The 24728-nt window shown below is 39.9% G+C and overlaps 1 protein-coding gene across 6 annotated transcripts in view; it reads right to left on the bottom strand.

Moving 5' to 3' along the window:
- LOC119247860 (chromatin remodeling regulator CECR2) overlaps positions 1-24728 on the bottom strand; it is a 129185-nt gene that overhangs the window by 27975 nt on the left and 76482 nt on the right. For all 6 annotated transcript variants that reach the window (XM_037514622.2, XM_037514620.1, XM_037514621.1 and 3 more), the window contains exons 2-7: positions 20920-21014; positions 7806-7989; positions 6567-6706; positions 5681-5785; positions 3741-3790; positions 2546-2715 (exon numbers count right to left, since the gene is read on the bottom strand). In XM_037514622.2, coding sequence (XP_037370519.1) covers positions 2546-2715; positions 3741-3790; positions 5681-5785; positions 6567-6622 — 381 coding nt within the window. In that variant the 5' untranslated portion in view covers positions 6623-6706; positions 7806-7989; positions 20920-21014. The remainder of the gene's footprint in view (positions 1-2545; positions 2716-3740; positions 3791-5680; positions 5786-6566; positions 6707-7805; positions 7990-20919; positions 21015-24728) is intronic.

The raw sequence follows: 24728 nt of genomic DNA, 5'->3' as shown, positions 1-24728 counted from the left end.
AGTTGTCCTATTTTATGTGATCATCCCTATCACAAACATAGGGCATTGGCACAAATGATGACCCTTCTGGCCTCACCCTACACGTGAGTCCCAGCCTTCTTAAAGGCAGTAGCAAAGACATCAATGGACTATACAATCAGCATCACCACATTTGATGCTGGCTGGATCTTGCTCCTGTAAGATGGCAATGGACTTTCCACTGATGACAATCTTCCCATTCTCAGCCTTTACTGTGCTGCCAAACTTGTTCTGGGTGGAACTGCACTAGAACATGTAGACCATGCAGTTGAAGTCAACGGAGGGGCCACTGATGGCACAACATACATTGCCAGAGTTAAAAGCAGCTTCTGGTGACCAGGCCCAAATAGACCCAACATGTTCACTTCGCCCTTCAGTGTTGTCTGAAGAAAGCACTGGCCCCTACAAAGAAGAGGCGGCTCTGCTGAACCCATGTGTGCAGAGCGCCTCAAGTTTTGTTTTTTTAAATGAGATGTTGCAATGTAAATGCAGAGAGCTTAAGATTTTTTTCTATCCAATCTTTTTTAATTAGCAAGCAAGGTGATTCTGTTATAGGAACTATAGTTACTAAACTCTAATATTTTATAAGTGAATTCTTATTCCTCCAGGCAAAACATTCTAAAAATGTTGCCACTTACTGTTTTTTTTGTTATGTCACATTGACAAGACTTCATTCTGACATTACCAGTAATACTTCATAGGTTACACTGTATTTTTTCTTTGTTGAAGATAGATGCTTTTCACTTGTCAGGATTAAGGACTTAACATACATATTACTCAAAGAAATGAATGTATTTAATTTTACCAAGAATACAGATCTAAGACACTATAGTTGAATGAACAGGGTAGCTTCTCTCTTTTTTTAATTTTTGAAGTGTTGGCAAATTATCCTTTCTTGAATGCTTAGAAAATGTTACCTGTGAATAAATTCAGATGATTCTGGAGTTTTTGATGAGATCCTTTTGTGAAAACACTTCTTAATTACTGCTCTGCTAAGATTTCCTCCTGTACAATTTAGATTCTCTTATCTTTGTAATCAATACAACATGCATTTCATTGAAGTCTACAAATTAAGAACACTGTATATCTTTCAAAATAGCAATGCATTATTACTTCTTTTAGTTTCTAATTTTTTGGTTCTGGAGAGCTATAAGTAAGGTTTATGTTGTTTCATATTTTTCTTCTCTATAAATATACTGAGGGGGGAAAAATGCAGATTTTTTTTTGTTCATGCATGAAAATACAATTTTTCTTTTAAAGATTTGTTTTATTTATACAAGAACTGGGTACAGGCCAGAAGCATGGGAGGGTGAGAGAATTCACCAGAGACAGAGCGGGGAACAGAACAGGCAGATGGACAAAAAACACTGCTGAGGTGAGCAGCAGGCGAGACAAGAGTGGTCTGCCACCCACGTGGGTTTCTCCCTGGCAGGCCGGGAATTGAACCCGTGCAGCGCTGTGCTCAACCCACCGGGAAGGCCCCGAAAATGCAATTCTTGTTGAACTAAAGTCCCTACTACTAGTGAAAGGTGACTTTCTAAAATTTTTCCTACAGCATCAATCTACTTAAAAGTTAGAAATATCACTGGACTCACAAAAAATTAAGTAATATATTTGTTACTTGATACTTCTCTGAAGGTACTGCAGCAATCATTTATAAATACCTGCTCTTCAGATTTTGTTGCCTGGTGGTCACATTTTTCTGTCATCTAGTAACATGCATTAACAATCCAAAGTATTACACTGTTGTAAAGAAACAGGCATACTGAATGATTACTGAGCACCCACCACAGGAAAAGGATTATATTGGGCAGTGTGGGAGTTAAAAGGGATGAGTAAGACATGGCCCCTCATCTGGAGAACTCTGAATGACTCACGATGAAATTTAGTAAAATGGGACAGCTCATGTAGATGATGACTTTAAAATGTAACTTTTGAGAGAGTCCTTATTCAAATGGGTAGGGAAAAAGAGGAGGAAGATGTTCGGAATTGTCATGAATTAGGGTGCATATGCATGAAAATATAAGACATGGTCTGTGAAGCATACATTGCCCTGAAGTTGGAGAAGACACAAAGTTTTCAGTTAAATCAGCAAGGAGCTGGCACTAGAACTACAAAGAGAAATATCTTGCTGAGGAGGGGAGAGACTGACCATAGAAAATGATTTAAAAAGATAAACTAAGGTATGTACAGAGGGAGGTATGGGGGGAAGGGTGTAGGTAGATATGCACAGGGCCTCAGGGAACATTTCCCAAGGAATGTTATGGGAGAAAAAAAGTTGATTCAGATCCTGAAAAGCTAGGTAAGTGTTAGAGAAGGTGGGTATTCAGACTTCTTGGAGTAAGAATATTCTGTAACCTGCAGTGAAGGAGAGAGAGTATGAGGCATGACGTCCCATTTTTATACCCACATCAGAGGAGATGAGGCCTGTATCATCTACAGGAGAGTGGATGTATTCAGAAACTAACAATCCTTAAATAATGCCTTTTCATACCTAATATAAAGGAAGGATCACCCATTTGCGTACCTTCTGGGCAATCATGTTGCAGATCTCAGGCAAGAAGTCCTCACTGAGGAGCTTATAGAGCTGCCGCTCTCGAAGGGAGGTCCTCTCCCGAAAACTCTCAGTGACCTGTCTCCATTCTTCTTCTGTTTGGCACAGGAGCCACCAAGTGCCTTGACCTGGCCCTTGGGACCCTATAAAAGAGGGGTGGATTCATTAAACAGAGCCCTCTAAGGACCCTTTTCCTACTGTTCTCAATTTTGTTTTTTACCCTAGGTGATGACTAAAACCAGGGGACAGAGAAAAAGGAGACAATTTTTTATTTTAGGGTTGATAAATGTTTACTTTTGATTTTCCTATTAGGATCATTATTCACTAGTACAAATGCAACTATTGTGATCCTCACAGATGCTAACACCCTAGCCTAACAGAAATGTTAATACCCTAGAAATGCTTAAGTGTGTTTACTTTTCTTTTTTTTTTTTTTTTAAACATTCACTTTTTTTTTAAGATTTATTTATTTATTTATACAAGCACTGGGTACAGTCAGAAGCACGGAGGGTGAGAGAATTCACCAGAGCCAGAGCAGGGAGCAGAGCAGGCAGAAGGACCGAAGTACACTGCTGAGGGGAGCAGCGGGCGGCAGGAGAGGTCTGCGCGCCATGTGGGACCCTCCTCCAGTGGCCGGGGAGCAGCCAGGGATCGAACTGGTGCTGCAGAGGCTGCCGGCAGCTTCGCAACCCAGCGCTCAACCGCTGCGCCACCAGGGAGGCCCGTGTTTACTTTTCTACGCAAATGGCTTGACTTGAGCTTTTGCAGTTTTCCTGGTTTCACTTATATTGAAAGACAATACATTGATAACCCCCCTCCCTCCAACTCATGCTATTTTGATTACAGAACTAAAGTCTAGGTAAGAAACCAGTGTACTCCCGTATGAAGTAGATTAAAAGATGCTCATTCATTCAAATGTCTGGGGTTTACTATACCGTGCTCAAGTAATGAACAGGACAAGTAGAAAGATCTAGGCTGATCTCACGTTGTTCATCAAAGAGATGGGCCCAGAAGAAAGTGAGAAGAACAGATCAGGGGCAAGGCAGGCTACTTAGGAGGCTCCTGCAACAGTCTTATTTCATGACTCTGGGAAACAATAGAGTCACCATCATAATACAAATGAACAAAGTTTACAGAATTCTTTCTAAACTCTAGCAAAGATTATTACCATTTCTTGTCTGTGGCTCAGATGCCAAGGAGTTTTCTTCCTGCTTTTCACTGAAACACAGGAAAAGGAGGCATCAATTAAAACAAAGACATGTCTAAATTGTTCTGTACTTCCCCTAGAAGGTAGACCCAATTAACTTAAAACAAGGACGGGGAAGTGTGTGTGTATAAGGGGGCAAGGTTAGGAGAAGGAACAATTCTACTGATCAAGGGTGTAGGTGTACTCGTATAAAGAGGAAGAACCTATACATAGGAACTCAATGCTATGGTAACAACATCGATGCTGGGGAATAAACCATACTTAGGTGTTAACAGTTAAATGCCAAGCAAATCTCCCCTTGATTCAGGGCTTACGCTGAAGACTTAATTTAATCTCATGTAAGTCAGATTTTAAAAACATAAGCTCTGAAGTCAAGACTGTCCCTTTTCAAGGTGTGTCACTTACCATTTGACCTCAGAAGTTAATTACCATAAAATGAGACTATTAATAATGTCTATTTTATATAAATATTGTAGATTAAATAAAAATAAACCTGTTCAGCATAACACTGTTAAGTATCACTATCATTTGTATCCCTGAATCAATATGACATTTTCTGTGGATTTTTTGGTTTGAGGTCAAATATCTATAATAGCAGTATTCCATAGACCTTTCTAAGAGTGAAAACATTCTGTGTTGCTGCTGTCCAGAACAGTAGCCACAAAGCCCCCTTGTAGTTACCGAACACTTGAAATGTGGCCAAGAGTGACCGAGGAAAGGAATTTAAAATTTTATTTAATTTAAAAATATTTAAATGCTGTGTTGGATACACTGCTCTAAAGAATAAAATCACCAGTAGAGGGTAGCAGAAGTCCACATATGCTTATTAAAATGATTCTCTATTCCCAGCACTATTGTACTTTGTAGGGAAAAGGAGACAGGTACAAAATAGTTCTCTATCTATACTATGAGAGAAGTTTTCTGTCTATGTCTATATTATTTCTTCCCACTGCTGGGAAGAAAGCTACAATCTGTAGTCAAATTTCTGCAAAGTTAAGTGGAACACTGATTCTTCAGAGTAAAAAAAAACAAAACAAAACAAAATTCTTATTTATTCATAATGTAATTCCTAGACATACTTCTTAGTGGTTAATAGAAATACAGTGAAACCTTGCCTAAGTGCCAGCATTCACACTTTTTAGGAGTTGCAATGTTTTGAAGAAAGAAAGAAGCTATTTTGTGTTATTAAAAAAATGGTTGAACTTAGGTGTATAATGACGGGCCTGCCTTTTAAGTATAGGGGAACTCTTATATCAAGATTTACAGGGTGGAATTCCCTAAAAGATAATAGTGTAGAAAATAAAACTGCCCAAATGTAGCAGAATCTTTTTTATTTGGTATAGTATAAAAGAACATAAAATGCTTAGGATCTTTTATTGTAGGAAGTAGTATTCTAAATAAAATAAAGCAGGTTTGTGACTAAAATCTTCTTAATTGAGAAAACTTCTAAGCTCAGATATGATATATAATTCTACTAAAATACTGATTATTAGTCAACACTTAACCATAGAATTAACTTATTCTACATAGCTATTAAAATGTTTGTGGTATAATGAATTTTAAGTACTACTGATTGAGCAGCTACTATGGTTCATGATTGGTTTTATATTTTTTTTCATTGCCACATGCACTGTCTTGTTTAATTCTTGTCATTACTAGTATCCCCACAGTCAAATAAAAAAACAGGGTTAGCGGGAGGTATCTGGTAGACAGAGGGCTTTGAGAACCTGGGCTTCCTGACTGCCTAGTGCGCACAACATCATTTCGCAACGACTGATCAGGTAGGTGTCCATAAACTCAGTCCCATGTCTTTCCCATGTTCAAGTGAAAATGGAGGAAGTAGTGAAACCAAGGTCCTTTCTAGCCTGAGGGTCTAGACCATCACAGAATATTTTTCTTACCTCGCTATAATTTCCTCCTGTAGTTTCTTCCGCTTCGGGGGTCTTCCTCTTCTTTTTCCTGTTTTCCCAGGAACACTTGAGACATTCTTTTGTCCTTCACTTTCCCTAAGAAATAGTATATTAAACAGAAGTCTTCTTGAGCAGAATTGACATGTACCATATGACTTTTAAATCAGTAGTTACAGTTTTTCTAGCAATGAGGTTACAAAGAGGATTAGATGCAGTAATCACAGGCAAAGGGCAGCAAAACTTCCGACGCCCTGTCTTCCTTATCAGAATGCAGAACCAGGGAAAACCGACATTTTGTAGTATTAAAATCTGAGTAAGACCCAACTGACACTAAGCGTGAGCACTGCTCCAAGCAGCAAAAAAGTCTAAATACAACAATATGGTCGTTTTCTTCTGGAAAGGAGACTTCCTCCTTTCTGGGAAGCTTTCAGGAGGTTTACTTTTCATTTATTCACTAAGGTGGTCTTACACGGAGGGAACAGAACATTGATTCCAGTAAAAACATGAGTCCTGGGGAATTGTAAAGAGGAAAACTGTTGCAGTCAAGACGTTGGTCATGGAGAGAAGTATGCTGCACAGATCACCCACGGTAAGGGGCATGGCCCTCTGCAAAAACCTCAGCTCAAGAACCACATATCAGAATACCACCTTTCAACATCCTAATGGCAGAGGCTATGCATTAATTCCTGCATGTAATAATTATTTACATCTCTTTGCAGGTGTGCTGTTTTAACTAATTCCTTCAAAAGAAGAAGAAGAAGAAGAAGAAGAAGAAGAAGAAGAAAAACCAAACCACTAGGCTGCAGAATTCCAATGTAGTTAATTTAATGACACTGTCCTACAGTAGCCATCACAGCCCCGACCTTGAAAAAGGTACCTGCTCAAAGAGAGTTCTCCATTGGATTTTCCTTGTACCGGGTCTTCCTTATACATTCGTGTCCCATAGAAATACCAATAGAGTGCCCCAGAATTGTCTTCACCCAGTGGCTCCACGCGGAGACTGTCTGCATCCAGACCCTAAGTCGAAGGACAAGAAAAAGAGGTTTGGGAAACAAAATCAAACAGGGGAAAACTGAAGATTCAACATTTTACTCAGATACTCCTATTTTAAAATGCCCAAGCATCTTATGTTATGGTCCCTTTGGGCATAGGAAACATTAGAATGCCAAAGTGCTATCTTCCTTGATGAACAGGATAGGGAATAGCTCAAATGTTTCCCATTCCCATCACTGCTTTTTTACCAAAAAAAAAAAAAAAAAAAAAAAAAAAAAGAGAGAGAGAGAGAAAGAGAGAAACCAAAAGGAATTTTGATGAACATATTGTAGATCTGGTTTGGAGTCAGTGTTGTTTTATATGTGCCTCTGTTAACAGGGAAAGATAATTACAACAGAGTAGAGACATTGCTGTGAGTGTGGTCCCACGTGATCCTCTACTCTGGCTCCATAATGACCCAGAGCAATCTCTTATTCCAGCTGAGATCCAGCAATACAGCTCCCAATTTACCCCAGGGTCTGACCTGTACTGGCCTTGCCTCTGCTACTGAAGTCCTTGAATTCCCAGCATAGACTTTGCTAAATCGCCCCCGATGATTTTTATAATGTGTCCATGAGCATGGCTGAACTGAGAAGCCATAAGCACATGTAATCGGTTCTGACTGAACAGGATTAGAAACCTACCCCCTTAGGAATGAAAAGCAATAGTCCACACCCTCCTTCTGAGATAGACTTCTAAAACAGGTAGAATAAGGGGGAAGGGAAGAGCTGTCCTTACTTCCTTTCCCCAAAACAATTTTTGTAACATGTATGTAAAATGTATATACAGTAGGGATGAACTGCACTTGCATATGAGTTAAAGTTCTTGGGAAATACAATTCAGTGGCCAATTATAACTTTGGCTGCTGACAAGGAGATCACACAGGGGCTCTGAACTGTTCCTGTTAGCTCAGACTCAGTGGTATGCATGTAAAGGAAGAGAAAAACCAACCAGAAATTAAACCAAAATGATGTATAAACACAGAGTAATAAAAACCAAACTGGGCTTCTCTTAGTATCTTCAGATTAATATCCTGATTTTTTTTTTTTTTTGGCTTCGGAAAAGGGCTTGCCAGGTAGAGCACCTTGAGAAGATCGAAGACATCGTCCGCGTCCAGCCGATAATCACAGAGGCGGTGCAGGATCTCCACGCGAGTGCGCAGAGGCAGGTCCTGGAAGCTGGCTTCTCGCAGAGGGTTGGGCTTTCCTTCTTCAAGCTCCCAGCGGTAGTTGATGATGTCTTCTAGGTAGCTGTGGAATGTCTGAGGCCTGACCAAATGGCCCCAAACACAAGAATACATTAATATAGAGGATGGATGGGGACAGGGGAGAACTGATAGTCTGATAGTTCACAAGCTTTGGAGAGCAGGAAATGAAAACAAACAAACAAAACACTAACAGGAATTAGTCTTTACACTTAGTGTAAAATATTCTACACTTTACACTGTCACTTCGTGTCTCTACACTGTTACATGGATAGTTATATTTTGGGAAATCCTGAAGGCAAAGCTATTAAGAGGGTTTCTCAGAGAACAGGTTGTTTTAAGCCATAAACAGCACATTTGGTGAAATAGCAAAAATTTTAATCATCAACAGTCTAAGTTATAAAATTGAGGCACCAATCTTATCTCCGTCCACAGAGTAAGGAGACACATATAATAAATCGGATGGACGTTGAGGTCAAAATTAGGTCCCAGTCTTAGACGGCAAACAAAAAAGAAACTCAGTCTGCCTACCTTTATTCATTTCTACTTCAGGTTAAGAAGCAAAGATGGGAAATATTCACCAGCCTATACGTAGCTACTCCAAAATGCAAGTATAATTTCATATTCTATTAAATGTAAACTTTAGGGCATGTTATAAAATAAATTCTAAATTGTGAAGATAGCTTTCCATAGGAAAATTTAAGACCGCTTGATGGAAACAAATTTTTTTTTGGTTAGAGCTGGGCAATCCCACCACTGCATTTTAGATTGTTACCTTATAGTAGCCAACATAATAAAGGGCTGTTTAATTGCCAGAGGTTATTCTGTATCTTAACCACTAAAGAATATGGGTGGTGCAGGGCTTAAGGTCTCAGTGCTATCTAGCAATCACCAGCCGCTGAGGCCTGAGTGTGATCCCCATCTAGGGAGCTAACCCACATGGTGCCGCAGACCTCTCCTGTCTCGCCCATTGCTCCCCTCAGCAGTGGATTTCAGGAGATCTGTCTGTTCTGCTCTTCACTCTGGTGAATCCTCTCACCACCACTCCCCCACCTCTGGCCTATACCCCAGTTCTTGTAGGCATAAATAAATCTTTAAGAAAAAAAGAAACTGGGTAAAATTTCACTTTAAACCTTGATTTTTAATTTTTTCCCCTTCATTAAGCAGAGGGATCATAGGTGAATATAATTTTAAAAAGATGTATTTACCAAACCGCCATATTCTATAGTAGTTTTATTTGTGGAAAATGTCAGAGAAAATATTCATGGGGGAAAAAAATCATCAGACCTTATGCAAACGAGAAAGTAAACATTTTACTTTTCAGAGAGGGAAGAAACTTTCTATTCTTACTACTGGTATCTCACTGAAGAAAATGTGAGTATCAAAACACAGCACCGTAGCTGTGTTGGGTTCTGACAGATTTCATTTCATATCAGCATTCACAATAAAGTATGAGCAGTGACATGTGAGTCCCTACGTGAACCTTAGTGGGTTTGCACTGGCTTCCTCGCCACTGTCTGCGAAGCTGGTGCTTCCCAAGGGAGGGTGGAGCTGGGCAAAGAGTAGTTCAAAGTGGTGGTAAGAAGCATTAAGATCATTTCACCAGAATAGCAGCATAGCTCGAAGATGCATCAGGAGACCAGCTGGGCCAGACCAGAGAGACCTTTCACTCTAACATGATGCAAAAGAAAGCACAAGCATACCAGTCTAGCAAACACTCTATGTGTATAAACAGTGTTGTTCTTTGTGTCTACACTCTGTCTGAAAGCCCCTACTTGTCTCAAAGAATTGCATGTCTGAGATTCCTTTCCAATAGCCCTATTATCCTACTCAGTTTCAATTACATCACTTACGCTAAAAGTTTTCTTAAGGCAACTCCATACCACCTTACCAAGAGATACTTGAGGGCTTACAATTCAAGGCAATTAATTTTCCTTGCACATAGATAAACCTCATATAAAACTACATTCCATTCTTTTAAATATCAGAAATTCATGAGAGGGGGGAAAAATAAATTTTTTGAAGAATAAAGATAAACTGGCCTAGGGTACCTGAAACAAAAAGGTTCAGGTAAGCAAAAAGATTAGGCTATTAATTTCTACTTAAAGATCTTAACCTTTTATAGGACATAAAGATTAGGCTATTAATTTCTACTTAAAGATCTTAACCTTTTACAGGACATATATTCTCTCTCCAAAAACTGACCAATTTTGCTAGCACTTTCTGATTTTGCTACTTAAAGACAAGTATGATGGCACTATGTTGCTACCAACATGTATAATTTTTATATTTCTCAGACTGCCTCTCTAAAGTTTAGATTATCCAGCCCAGTGCAATTCTCTTTTAATTACATAAATGCTTCTCATTTTTCTGAATTATAGCAAAATATTTCAGTAGAATTTGGGTAATAAGAAGATCAAACCAACTGAAGTCTAAACACAATCAGGTCTATATTTGAAAAAAGTTCCAGGGCCTCCCTGATGGTCTAGCGGTCAAGTCTCAGCGCTATCACTGTGATGGCCTGATCCCCGCCCGGCCAGGGAGCCAACCCACATTGCAGCAGACCTCTCCTGTCTGCCCACTACTCCCCTTAGCAGTGTATTTCAGTAGATCTGCCTGCTCTGCTCCCCGTTCTGTGTCTGCTGAATCCTCTCACTGCCTCCCCTCCCCATGCCTCTGGTCTACACCCCAGTTCTTAAACGCATAAATAAATCTTAAAAAAAAAAAAAGTTCCAAATGTTCTTAAATGAACAGCTCTTAATTACCTCTTTCCCTTGTAACTGTATGTGTATGTGGGGGGTGCAGTGGGGGGATACAGAACCACCTTTCCAAACTCCCAGTTTGCCATTTCTTAGAACCTTAGCAGAAAATTTCTCAGTTTGCTATAGACATGCTTCTACTGGTGAGACCAATAATGACAAGGGAGACATGACCCGAGTGAACTATTTAATACAAGTCTCAGCTGGCTGGACATGGCAGAACTCTTTATTATACAGGGCTACAAATTTTTAATATCTGCATCTTGTTTTAGAAGATCACAGATAAAAAGACAACTCTGGAGTTCTTTTGAGGCATATGTGAGTTCTTTTAGTCATGAAAGGGTACCCATAACCTACCTGTACAGGAGCAATTAAGATATGGTATCAGCGGCCTCCCTGGTGGCCTAAGGGTTAAGTCTCAGCCTGTGTTAAGTCTCACCGCTTCAGCCTGTGTTTGTTCTCCTGCCAGGGAACTAACCCACACATGGCACAGCAGACCTCTCCTGTTTTGCCCGGTGCTCCCCTTAGTGTATTTCAGCAAATTCGCCTGTTCTGCTCCCCACCCTGTCTCTGGTGAATCCTCTCACTCCCCGCACACCTGGTCTACACTACAACCCAATTCTTCTATGCATAAATAAAAATTAAAAAAAGACTAATCAAAAAAAAAAAAAACCCACAAAACAACGACGTCGGGGAAGTACAGTTCAGAGTCTCAATTGTCACCGTTGTCTGTGAAGCAAATGAAACACACACGTGCACAGGGCAGCCACATTCAAAACAACTACTGCACTGACAGTGGCTACCACTGACAGTGTGAAATTATTGTGAAAGCCAGGATAAGTTAAAATCATGGCAATTTTATTTTTTTTTCCTCAAAGATTTATTTATTTATGCATACAAGAGCTGGGTAAAGGCCAGAGATGGGGGGGGGGGAGGGGGGCGCGTGGGGGGGGCGCAGGGGGGGGGGTGAGAGGATTCACCAGAGACAGTGGGGAACAGGACAGGCAGACTGACTGAAATACACTGCTGAAGGGAGCAGCGGGCCGGTCAGGAGAGGTCTGCTGCGCCATGTGGGTTGCTTCCTGGCTGGCCAGGGATTGAACTAGTGCTGCAGAGGCTGCGGATTGCTTCATAGTGTGGTGCCTAACCCCTTGCAACACCAGGGAGGCTAAACTCATGGCAATTTTAAATTAAAGGGAAAGATGACTAAGATACAAAATACATGTTTTAGTACAGAAACATTTTTACATGTATTAATGAATGTTACATTGACTAACAAAGTGATAAAGCAACTGGCAGTCAACAGGCATAATCTTTAAAAAGAGAAAAGAGACAAGAAGAAAATTCCTGGGCCCCTAAATACTATTTATATGAATTGGACAGCCAGAATTGTCAGACAAAAGATGAGAAAGCGGACAGTAAGAATTCTGAATAGTTCTGATAACTTAAAAAAGCATGTTACTAACCCTAGAATCATTAAAACACATGCACACACAGAATACACAGCCAATAAAAAAAATAAAGTGAACTATTTAAAAAAATAACCCAAAAATAAAGCAGGAAAGGTACTGCCTGGGAGCTGCAAATCAAAGCCACAATGAGATGCCACATCACACCAATTAAAATAGTGAAAATAAAAACTACAGGTTGATCAGGACATGGAGAAACTGGAACCATCATACACTGCTGGTGGGAGTTTAAATGGTGCAGTCATTTGGAAAAGTCTAGCAAGTTGTTCAAAAACTACAATGACCCAGTCATTCCACCCTCAGGCATACACCCATGAGAAATGAAAACACACACAAAAGGTACAGACATTTATGAAGTGACGAATATACAGCTACACAATAGAATATTTTTTGGCCATAAAATAATGACTTGTTTGATTCACCTACAACGTGCACTGTCCGCAAGCAACTTCTGGGGGGGTCGGTCGCTGTCACCGCCACCACCACCATTGGAGCTTCTTTAATATTTATTTAGAAATGAAAAGGACTTAGCATAGTTACATTACTCAATTTCAAGATAATCTGGGTAGCTGTTTAAGACATATATCAATGCAACAGGACAAAGGAATCCAGAAATGAACTGAATATGATGTTCGTAAGGAAAAATGAATACCGACTTCTACTTCATCATGCCCAATACAAAGTCTAACTTAAAATGCATCATAATGCCAAACAAAAGAAGTAAAATAAAACTTTAAAACTTATAAAAGAAAACCCAGAAGAGAAGTCTTGACATTGAGGAATGTCCCAATTTGTTAGAGGAAACAGAAATATGAAAATACACCATCAAAAAAAGGGGTAGGGCCTCCCCGGTGGCGCAGCGGTTGAGCGCTGGGTTGCGAAGCTGCCCGCGGCATCTGCGGCGCCGGTTCGATCCCCCGGCTGCTCCCCGGCCACGGGAGGAGGGTCCCACATGGCGCGCAGACCTCTCCTGCCGCCCGCTGCTCCCCTCAGCAGTGTACTTCGGTCCTTCTGCCTGCTCTGCTCCCCGCTCTGGCTCTGGTGAATTCTCTCACCCTCCCGCGCTTCTGACTGTACCCAGTGCATGTATAAACAAAACAAACAAACAAATAAAATAAATAAATAAAACATGCCTCTATAAAAAAAAAAAAAAGGGGTAAATTTGACCTTTAACAATATTAACTTTCCATTGTTAAACAGTCAAACAGAAAGGAAAGCTATATATGAGTAAATATTCATAACCCATTATAAATGCAGTAATCAGGGAAATGTAATTTAAAACCACGAGTTATCACATCACATACACAGAATCATTATAGTGAAAAACAGCAAAACTAGGGTCTTCCTGATGGGCTAGGGGTTAAGTCTCAGCACTGTCACCGCTAAGGACTGAGTTCAATGCCCGGCCAAGGACTAACCCACAAATGGCGCAGCAGACCTCTCCTGTCTCGCCCGCTGCTCCCCTCAGCAGTGTATTGCAGTAGATCCAGCTCCCCACTCTGTCTCTCTGTCTCTGGTGAATCCTCTCATCGCTCCCCCACTCCCCTAGCCCCCAGCTCTGGCCTATACCCCAGCTCTTGTATACATAAAGTAAATCCTTAAAAAACAAATGAAACAGCAAAACTAGAAACAAAATTTGGCAAGGACAAGAAGCAACTGGACTATTGGTATGTTGCTACTTACTAAAGGTGTAATGTTGAAACTGCTTGTGAAAAAGGTTTGCAGTTTCTTAAATTATGCTCTTACGGTTTGATCCAGCAATTCTCAAGAGAAAGGAAAACTTGTCCGAAAAACATTTGTCCACAAAGTAACTGCTTTATTCATAGTAGCCTCAAACTGGAAGTAATATAACTAGCATTGACTAGCAGACTGGTATTTTTTTACACTGGAATATAATTTAGACTCCCTGTTCCCCCAAAAGGAACAAACTACTGATACAAACAGCAGTATATATGATTATTATCAGCTGACTGAAAGAAGCTGCACACAAGAGTATATGTATCATATGATCCAATTCACACAAAATTCTAGAACATGGTAAAAAAAATATTTTTTTAAGATTTATTTATTTATTTATTTATTTATAAAAGCACTGGGTACAGTCAGAAGCGCGGGAGGGTGAGAGAATTCACCGAGCCAGAGCAGGGGAGCAGAGCAGGCAGAATGACGAAGTACACTGCTGAGGGGAGCAGCGGGTGGCAGAAGAGGTCTGTGCACCATGTGGGACCCTCCTATGGTGGCCGGGGAGCAGCAGGGGATTGAACCGGTGCTGCAGAGGCTGCAGGCAGCCTCGCAACCCAGCGCTCAACTGCTGCGCCACAGGGAGGCCCCGAATATGGTAAAATTTAACTTACAGTGGCTACAAATGTATACATACATTTGTCAAAAAACATTAGCCTGTACACTTAAGTTGTGTGCTTTGTATCTAGCTTATATCTTATATCTTATAGATGAAATAAGTGAAAATATTTAAGAGAAGGGTCATAATTTCTAAAGATAAATAATGCTTCTATAATAGGGGCAGATGGGACCACAAAATACTAAATATATTTGTATTTAAGTAAATTTAGAGATTATACAATGTTTGATACATGAGCAACGCTGAGAAATTAATTTACAATGTTTATGAATTTCTGCTTACAGTGGAAATCTTAAGTGAAGCAAAGATCATAATGAAACATAAATTAATTAAGCTGTATAAAAGTATGAGAAAAGGGGAAAAAATCTTTTGGTATCAAATATCCTACAATGACCATTTGATGGAGGTATTAACATACCACTTAAACTACCAATCAAGACAGTGATTCAATCCTATCTTTGTTTTTGATAACTAAAAACAAACCTGAAGTCCTGATAGCCAATCCAGTGCTTAATTAAGTTAAACTACTTTCCAATGAAGAAAAATACTACTGTAAAGAGCAAATAGCTGATGAATTATTTTAAATACTAAAAGTACTTTTACTGACTATAAACTCATAAAACCAACTAGCTAGAATTCCAATTCCAGGGCAAAAACAGCAGAAAGGAGGCAGTGTGAGAGCCACGAAATGCTCTATTACTTACAAATCAAAATTCTTGCTTTAAAGTTTTTTAAAACTAATTTTTAATTGAGGTAATATTTGGACACCCCCATCAGGAATCACCATCATAGCGGACCCCCCCACCAGCTCACCCATAGACCACCACCACAGTCCACTGTGCCTCCTGCCCTCTTTCTTCTTAGCTCTCCTCCAGCCTGCTTTTAAGTTTTTATGTTGAGGGTGGAGAGGGGCACAATCTTCAAAACTGAAACAGAATTTGCCCACTGTCAAGTGTAAGAAATGGGAAAGCAGTATTACCTCAGCTCACAGAGCCTGAAGAGTGGTCCGACAAGCAGTATCAACATGGGCTGGAACTTGTACACATCCTAACTTCTCAGGCCCCACAGATCTACTGAATTAGATGGTGCTGGGGCCCAGCATTCTATTGTTCAACCAGCCCTTCAGGTGATTCTGATGTTCCCCAAGATTTGAGAATCATTTCCTTAGATGTTAGTTTATTCCTAGCTACAGTATTTTCCTGTCTTAGCAGGTATAATCACTTTCCTGAATTATGTCAATCATTTCTTGATTCAATTTATGTATGCTTCTGTGACTTGACTTATTCACACTGTTTTCCTGGGCTGATTGACTCATGGTGGTAAATACAGTGGTGGAAAGCCTGCCTTCAACCGCTAGACGCTAAGCTTGCAACCATGTGGGCTTTCCCAGCCTGGCAGCTTCATTAATGCAACGGGGACTTTCTAGAGCGTCTGACAAGATGGAGTTAGATGTGATATAACTACCAGGGGCGTGACATCCCATCATCACCTTTGCCATCCTCTGTTGGCCAGGACGCCACAGTCAGGGAAGACACTACACAAACGCACAAAGGCTCCAGGAGGGTCATGGGGGTCATCTCAGATCCAACTGCCATAACCACTACCCATTATTTTTGGCAACAAATGAGTGTATTCCTGAAAAACGATTGAACTAAGACTTCATTTTATTCTAATGTCTCTCAGGCACAACAAATTCTTGACAAAATAAAACCAAGCTAAACCACTGACTCTTATGTGAGACTGAGGACCGCAGCAGAGTAGGGTGGAATGTATAGAAACGGGAGTCAGGTGATCTGGCCTGGCTGCTTGCCTTAGTTTCCTCACAGGATTAAAAACAAACAAACAAACAAAAACTGTAATAGATGACATCTAAAACTCCTTTCACTTCTAAGATGCTGGTTCTCAACTGCAGATTAGTTTGAGACTTGAAAAACCTAAGCAGAGATCTGCAGACACAATTTATGTGGCTCATGAACTTGTCTGAGAAAAGATTTTTAACCTAAAACTGAAAATTTACATTCTATTCAATTATGAATTCAAGCAACAAAAATACAGTAAAGTTTATCATCAGCAAAAATCAAATATTTTTATATATTACAGATATCTCAAAATAACATTTATAATAATAAATACTTTAAGATAGTAATCTGGAGAAATTAGGCCAGCTGCTAGAGAATATAATTTCATGAGTTAATATAGCATAATACTGTATGAAAAATTCATTTCTCTTTTACTATCTTTAAGTATACTCAAGTACAGTGGGTTCTGTTATAATTTTAATTTTTTATATTGTGATTTTGAACCATATTCTTAGATGGAGTCCTGAGTTCATAAGCACGCCAAAGAAGTACACAGCACAAAAATACGAAATTCTTGTTTTAGAGGAAAGCTTTTTAAAAACCTTTTTTTTTGGTGGGACCCTCGCCGGTGGCCGGGGATCGAACCGGCGCTGCAGAGGCTGCGGGCAGCCTCGCAACCCAGAGCTCAACCGCTGCACCACCAGGGGAGGCCCAAAGAAACATTTCTCTTTTAATTCATAAGATGGGACTGTGTTTAGGAGTTGTAGGTCGAAAGTCAGACTGCTTGAAGCCAAATCTGGCCTCTATCAATCACCAGCTGTGAAACTTTGGGCAATTAAAAAACCCGTCTGTGCCTCACATTCCTCCCTCCTTGATAGGTGGGTGAGAGAGTCCTTTATATTAGACAGTTGTTACAGGGTTAAAGGGGAGTTCCTGAAAAGCACTCAGAGCAGTGCCTGGACATTAAGGGTAGATAAGTAGACACAGAAATACGACTATGCTGTCCTGTTAGGGTGCAAATCTCAGTTTGCAGAATTAAAAAGAAATGTGAGTTTGATACGACAGTTTGAAGGTCAGAGTTAGTGAAGCTATTCTAAATAGTAACCTACTTAACTTTATAGAAACAGGACAACCAAACTGTGGTGCATGGGCCATATCTGGACCAAATGTCTTTTTTTTTAGTAGCCTGTAAGCTAAGAATGTAAAAACCATTTTTAAAAATGGTTGGGGGATAACACTATTTAATGAATGACACATGAAAATGTTAAAAGTTCAAATTTCAGTGTCCATAAAGTTCCAATAAAACCCAGCCACTATCAGTCATTTAAGTATTGCCCAGGGCTGCTTTGACACTATGATGAAAGTTGAGTAGTACTGACAAATCATATGACACCCCCCCCCCCCGCCCAAGCCTAAAGTATTTATTCTCTAGTCATTTAAAGAAAAGTTTGCAAACCCTACTTCTAAAACATGCAAATCACAAGAGATGAGACATAGAAAGTTGCTTCAGTAAGTCTAACCAAGCACACATCTTACCAATATTACTTAATTTTGTTCTGGAAGATGTGGTCAGTAAAATTAAAATCACACATAGCTGGCAGCCTTTAAGAGGTCCAAAATAATTTCTACCTCCTGGTTTTCACACCCTTGTATAATCCCTTCCTCATAGGTAGAATCTGTAGGTAGAATCTGTCTGTTACTTGCTTTTAACAGATAGTATTGATAAAGGGATGCCAGTCCCATGGTTATGTTACATGGTGTTAAGACTCACTTCCTGCTGGCTTTGCAGATGCAAATAGTCATGGTGTGAGTGGGCTGTATGGCAAAGGAATGGAGGGTGACTTATGGAGCTGACAGCAGCTCCAGTCAATAGTTTGCAAGAAAAATAGGCTCCTGGTGCTACAACTCAAAGGTGATGATGTTACCAATGTGAATGAACTTGGATTCCTCCCCAGCTAAGCCTCCAGATGAGAATATAGCCAGAATCACACCTTTCTTCCTTCCGGTACCGTCACAATCTGAGCAGAGGACCCAGATTAGAAATGTTAGAATTCTGACCCATAAAACTGAGAGATAATGAACATATTTTTTAACTACTAAGCTTGTGGAAGTTTGCTATGCAGCAACAGAAAACAAATACATGGTTTGTCCCCTCAGCAGTGCCTCAAGATGACTGCAGTCCCGGTGGGAATCTTAATTAGTCTCCCAAACAAGACACACCCAGCCAAACTACACGTAGATCTGTGACCCACAGAAATTATGACAGATTTCTGTTGTTTTAAGTTTTACGGTAATTTATTACAGTGGATGACTAATACAGCATGAGGTAAACAAGAGCACAAATGCTAAAAGAAAAGAGGGACAGGGCCTCCCTGGTGGTGCAGCAGTTGAGCGCTGGGTTGCGAAGCTGCCCAGCAGCCTCTGCAGCGCCGGTTCGATCTCCGGCTGCGACCCGGCCACCAGAGGAGTGTCCCGCATGGCGCGCAGACCTCTCCTGCTGCCCGCTGCTCCCCTCAGCAGTGTACTTGTCTTTCTGCCTGCTCTGCTCCCCGCTCTGGCTCTGGTGAATTCTCTCACCCTCCTGCGCTTCTGACTGTACCCAGTGCTTGTATAAATAAATAAATAAATCTTCGAAAAAAAAAAAAAAATGAAAGATTATACCTAAAAAAAGAGGGATAATAATCTTAGAAAACCGAAAGAAAATTTAAAAAAAATTAAGATTAATAAACTGGTTCAATTCAAGATAAAAACTGAGCAATATACTATAAATTTCCAAAAGTATTTGTAATAAGAATGTGATTCTACTTTTAATAGCAATAAAAGTGAAAATACCCAGGAATTTACCCAAATGACTTACTATAACTTTTTACTGAGCAAGATAAATTAGGACATGTATAAAAGAGCAATGTTAATATTGTAAAGTCAGTTTTGCCCAACTTTTTAATAGGCTTATTTGATTCTAACCAAAATAAGGGGATTTCTTCTAGAACATGACAAAATTATTTAATTGTTTTCTGGATGAATTGACAAGATTAAGATCAATTTTAATTAGAAGTATAAATTAGAAGAGCTTATAGAATATAAGAAATTAAACCAAGGAGGCAATTCACTAAATATGCAAATTTTTAAGTTCATGGCTAAGCATTATAGCATGTGCGTAACAGCAAAAAGCTAGACACAAATGTCAACCTACCAAATCGGATTATTTGAAATCATATTTAAAGAAAAGGTAGTTGTAAGAAAAATAATTATAGTGAAAAAATGCAAGATGTGAATTTATACGGAACATGATTACACAATTCTATTTAAAAACAATAAAACTTGCAAGTCTATATCTCTTTAAAGTCCCTCTACAGGGGCTTCCCTGGTGGCGCAAGGGGTTAAGCACCACACTATGAAGAAATCCACAGCCTCTGCAGCATGAGTTCGATCCTTGGCTGGCCAGGGAGCAACCAACATGGCGCGGCAGACCTCTCCTGTCTCACCCGCGGCTCACCGCAGCAGTGTACTTCGGTCCATCTGCGAGTTCTGTTCCCCACTCTGTCTCTGGTGGATCCTCTCTCACTCCCCATATCTATGGCCTGTACCCCAGTTCTTGTATGCATAAATAAATCTTAAAAAAAAAAAAAATAAAGTCCCTCTACAAAGAGAGGAAAACTTAATGGCTCCATTTCAGTGGTCGAGACAATGGATAATGGTGTCCCCTCTTCTTTCTACTCGCTTAGCACAAAACCCTGGGTATTCTAGAGAAAAATCCAAGAGAAATAATTTTCCCTTAAGGAACACAGACTTCCACCTGGAAAAAAGGCATCTCGCCACTCTACTCACCTATTAACTACAATTTTATTTTATTTTTTTGCGTAGAAGAACTGGGGTAAAGGCCAGAGGTGCAGGGGTGAGAGGATTCGCCAGAGACAGAGTGGGGAATAGAACATGTGGATCTACTGAAATACACCCCAAACCCTTGCATGGCACTGGAGGGCCAGATTCTGGGAACCCCTCTTACCTCAGCTTTCTGAGCACTGGCCCCATAATTCTGTATAGAAACGTAGTAAAGAAAATGTCTACCAAGTTAGGATTAATATGAGACAAAATTGGATCAAGAATCTCTTTTTTGTCTACATAGATAAAATTTTGCTCTAAGTTTCTCTGTATCTCAAATGCATTGGAGAACTGTTTCCCTGGCGGGGAGGCTAGAAGCTCCTTCATGATACAAATTATGCTACTGGTTATGTGAACAACAGATGAACATACTCAAACGTCAAACATGCAGTAAAATCTAGTTTTAATTTGTTAGGCAACGCTTTACAAATGCTGCAAACAAAAATCAGATCGAAAAGCATATACTGAGAGGCAGAAATTCTGTACTTTGAATATTAGCTGATGGATCCAGATTTCTAAGAGTAAAAGAGAGTCAAGAATTATAACGAAATTAAAATTCGACTGCAGAAGGAACCAAACAAAGGGCTTTAAAATCCATTTGTAAATACTCAGTCCACACTCTTACTAAGTATCTAATGATCAGTTCTAGTTTGCTACAGAATGAAAATCACTATGACTGTTTAGATCTCTGTGCAAGAAATACTTAGTAAGATCAGAATTACTCACGTAATATCCCTTCGTTGATAGCAGCCCTGAAGCAGACAGGCAATCAGGTCACTGATAAATTCTACATCATCTCTGTGAAGAGCTGCTTCTAACTCCTGAGAAGATAAGGAAAAGTAGACTGTGAGATCAGATTTTTTAAAATCCATCTACCCCTTCCTCCCTCCACCACCATCACCCCCCCCCCCAGGCAAATGAATAGAGAGTTGCAGAAAAAGCTCACTGTGGATCGACTCTGCCCTTCAAGTTACTGTGGCAGAGAATCTAGAGTTCAGACTTGCGTTCCCTAGGGTTCACTTCTACCACTGCTGCTCCAGACCTTTTATCTGCACACTATGAGTTTAACACGTGTCTCTTTTTATAAATAGCAAAGAGCTTAACTTACATAAATATATGCTTTCTACTTTAATGTTAAGAGAATCAAGGAGTAAATACGTAATTAATTAAAAAGTGTTCTTTATCAACAGGCAAACCATCTGCAAAGCTTGAAAGAACACTCCGGGGGTGGAGGGAGACAATGTAGGAAGCAATGCAGCAGTTTTTCTTTTGAGAACACTGTACCTGTATGACTGATAAAAGATTGCTAGAACTGAGATTAATCTTACATCATCTGGAGAGTAGTGAGGTAATGTCTATGTTAATGGTTTAATCCTAGGTGAGATGTATTTGCTTTCCTTGGGGTTCAGGCAGACATTACCAAAGATTTATTTTGCCTTAGCATGGTATTCTAAACAAAGGTCAGTTGAGCAGATCTATCGGGACAAAAAGTGACTTGAAAATTTTTGGAAATCCTATTTCCCTTCCTAATCTCTCCCAATAAGCTGATATGTTCTGATTCATCAACACTTGCGATATAGTTTGCTCGCATCTTCCAATCAGGATGCTATCATCTGCTTGCAAACTACTTTCCAAGGGCCTGCTAGGCTCAGACTAGCTCATAACCAGAAGCTATAATCACAGAAAAACCAAACTTTGAAGGATCCAGTGATGGCTCTGAAAACAAGGTGTGCATAAGATGCAATTTCTGACCTTAACACCAATTACACGGCAGTGGATATGAAGTAGGGCAGTCTACTTTTACCAAGAAAACAGTAAAGCTCTTTTGTAAACTATTTTAATTGTTCCATTTATTATTTATTTTTGAAAAGTCCAAAGTCTGTAAACACTGGCTCTAAAAATATCACAGAAAAATTGTTAGGCACACTGACACAAATAAAATACTGAGGCCGAAAAGGAAGCCATCAGTAACCTACATGGCTTTGAAAACCCAAGTGAATCAAATTCAAAATTAAAAGGCAAGACTCCATCACTATGCCACACTTACAATTTTTTTGTATGTACCATGACAGATGTTAACTAGATTTATTATAGTGATTATTTTGCAATATATTCAAGTATCAAATCATATTGTATAGCTGAAACTAAAATTATATTGAGCAAAAAAGGTACAAGCTTGAAAACATGTTACATTAGCTTATTAATTCTTGTGGGCAAAGTTCTTTCTACGTTATAGTTAGTGATTATCCCCAAATACAAGATACCTTACTAGTCAGGGATCTAAGCTATAATTAGAATTCACTCATTCAACAAATATTTACTGTACACCTCCTTGTTTAAGATAATATAGTACACTTCCTAAACACTAAGTAGGTTATTCTACTATAGTTGGGAGAGATAAGACAGTATACACACACGCACACAATGTAACTGGCCTATTAGGTACAGAAAAAGCACTACAGGTGCTTAGGGAGTTAAGGATTACTTGTGGCTGTGGGAAGCCTGAGAGGTTGCAAGAAGACAGGGGCAGCCGAGATGGGAAATTGATGTCTGTGACAATAGGGGAGAGGCAGGGGATCACTAGGTGCAGGAGCCACCAGGAGGATATTAGGTTCAGTGGAACTGTTCTGTAGATTAAGTGAGGGAGTAATGTGAGCCAAGATTGATAGGCGATACTGAATACCAAGCTAATGAGTTTGGCCTTTCTTTGGAAGACAATGGAGATCCACTACAGTTATTTTTAGAGGAGAGGCACCGTGAGGGTAATCCAGCTACTACGTGTATTTGGTGTATTCTAGTGGCACAGGGTGCGTGTGTGGTTGGGGGACACAGCAATGTAAGTACAAGCAACAGCTCAGGAGAGATTCTGAAGGACTTACTGAAAGAGAGAGATAGCAAGAGAAAGGCATGCATTCAAGATCTGATTAAAGTGAGTGAGGGAAGGCAACGCACAAGACTCAAAGGTGAACTGCAATCATAACAGAAGCCGAACCCCTGAAGAAAAGTCCCAGATCATCTTGTTTGATAGATAAGTCCAAATTACTGAATGCTTGAGCTGGAAGTTAAGTTAGAGATCATTTCAACTCTATAAACTTCAAGAAAGTAGGACCAGAAGGTTAATTACCTTCTCAACTATGCTCAGCAAACTCATGACAAAGTCAAGTGAAACTCAGATCACCCAGCCTCTAGTTCACACACACACACACACACACACACACACACACACACACACTTCTATATGCAAAATCTTCCTAACTGACCTTCCACTTTGTTGGCTGCACCAGCAATCCCTTAGCACTGTATTATGCTTACAAATGGTTACACATTTCTACTGGTGTTCTTTTCTCTTCCTTATCAGTGTAGACCACAGAGCACAGTACGATTCTTGATCAAAGGTGGTGTAGTTCGTACTGAGGCTTCCTAGTGTTTTTTTTTTAAAGGTTTATTTATACAAGAACCAGGGTACAAGCCAGATGTGTGGGAGGGTGAGAGGATTCACCAGAGCGCAGGGAACAGAACAGGCAGACTGATGAAATACACTGCTGAGGGGAGCAGCAGCCGAGATAGGAGAGGTCTGCCTCATCATGTAGGTTGCTCCGTGGACAGCAGGGATTGAACCGGCACTACAGATGCTGCGGACAGCTTCACAGTGCTGCGCTCAACCGCCTGCACCACCAGGGAAGCCCTTCCTTGTGTTTTTAAAGAAGGGAAGTGCCAAGATAAACTGTGAAAAAGGCCACAACTGAAGAGCTAAAAACTGGAAAGACTATGCCAAGGACAGGACTGCGTGTGTGTGTGTGTGCGTGTGTGTGTATTTGTAAAAATCGTAGGATACCAGTAGATCACTTTTGTTCTATAGTAAATAACTAAAAATACTGATCTTACTAAACAATCATATTGTTCAGCAAAATCTGCATTAATTTTTAGCTGGGATTCTTAAAAAAAAAAAAAAGTCACTCTTATAGCAAAAAGTTCAAGCTATAATGCTAATTCCCTTTCTTTTCCATCACCTGCCTCCTACCCACAGACATTCTCTTCTGGCTTAGGCTTGACAAAATGATTCCCTTCCTATCATTCCCTTCCATCTGAGATTTAAGAGAGAAAAGGTTGTTTTACAGCTAAATTTATGCCTAGTTTCTGCTTATAATATTGTCCTCTGAGAAGGCAAAAATAAAATGTTGTAGCAATAGTGTCACTGATTGCCCTTTATATTCTTTAAAAAGCAAGCAAAAAACCCAAAATGCAATCTGTTAGTTTCATTCACCTCCTTCCTCATATTCTGTTTCTGGGAAAGGAACATTCCTGGGTTTCTCCTCTAGGGCCCTACCTGTAACATTAGCACAGAAGTCAGCAAATCGTTGGCTGTCAAGTTAACTCAAAAAATATGTAGTGTTCACCCACTTATGCCACACAATAGACAGAAAGGTGAACAAGGAAGTCCCAGCATGTTTCTGAAGGAAAGGAATGAAAGATGACTAAAATATAAGCCAAAATTGGGGACATCTTTACTTATTTTTTTATTGTGTTCACTGCTG

This window comes from Talpa occidentalis, unplaced genomic scaffold, assembly GCF_014898055.3.
Source record: "Talpa occidentalis isolate TD23 unplaced genomic scaffold, MPIMG_talOcc4v2.1 talOcc4.16, whole genome shotgun sequence".
In the NCBI taxonomy this organism is placed as follows: Eukaryota; Metazoa; Chordata; class Mammalia; order Eulipotyphla; family Talpidae; genus Talpa; species Talpa occidentalis.
Note: the sequence above shows the minus strand (reverse complement) of the source record. Positions and strands in the feature narration are given on the sequence as shown.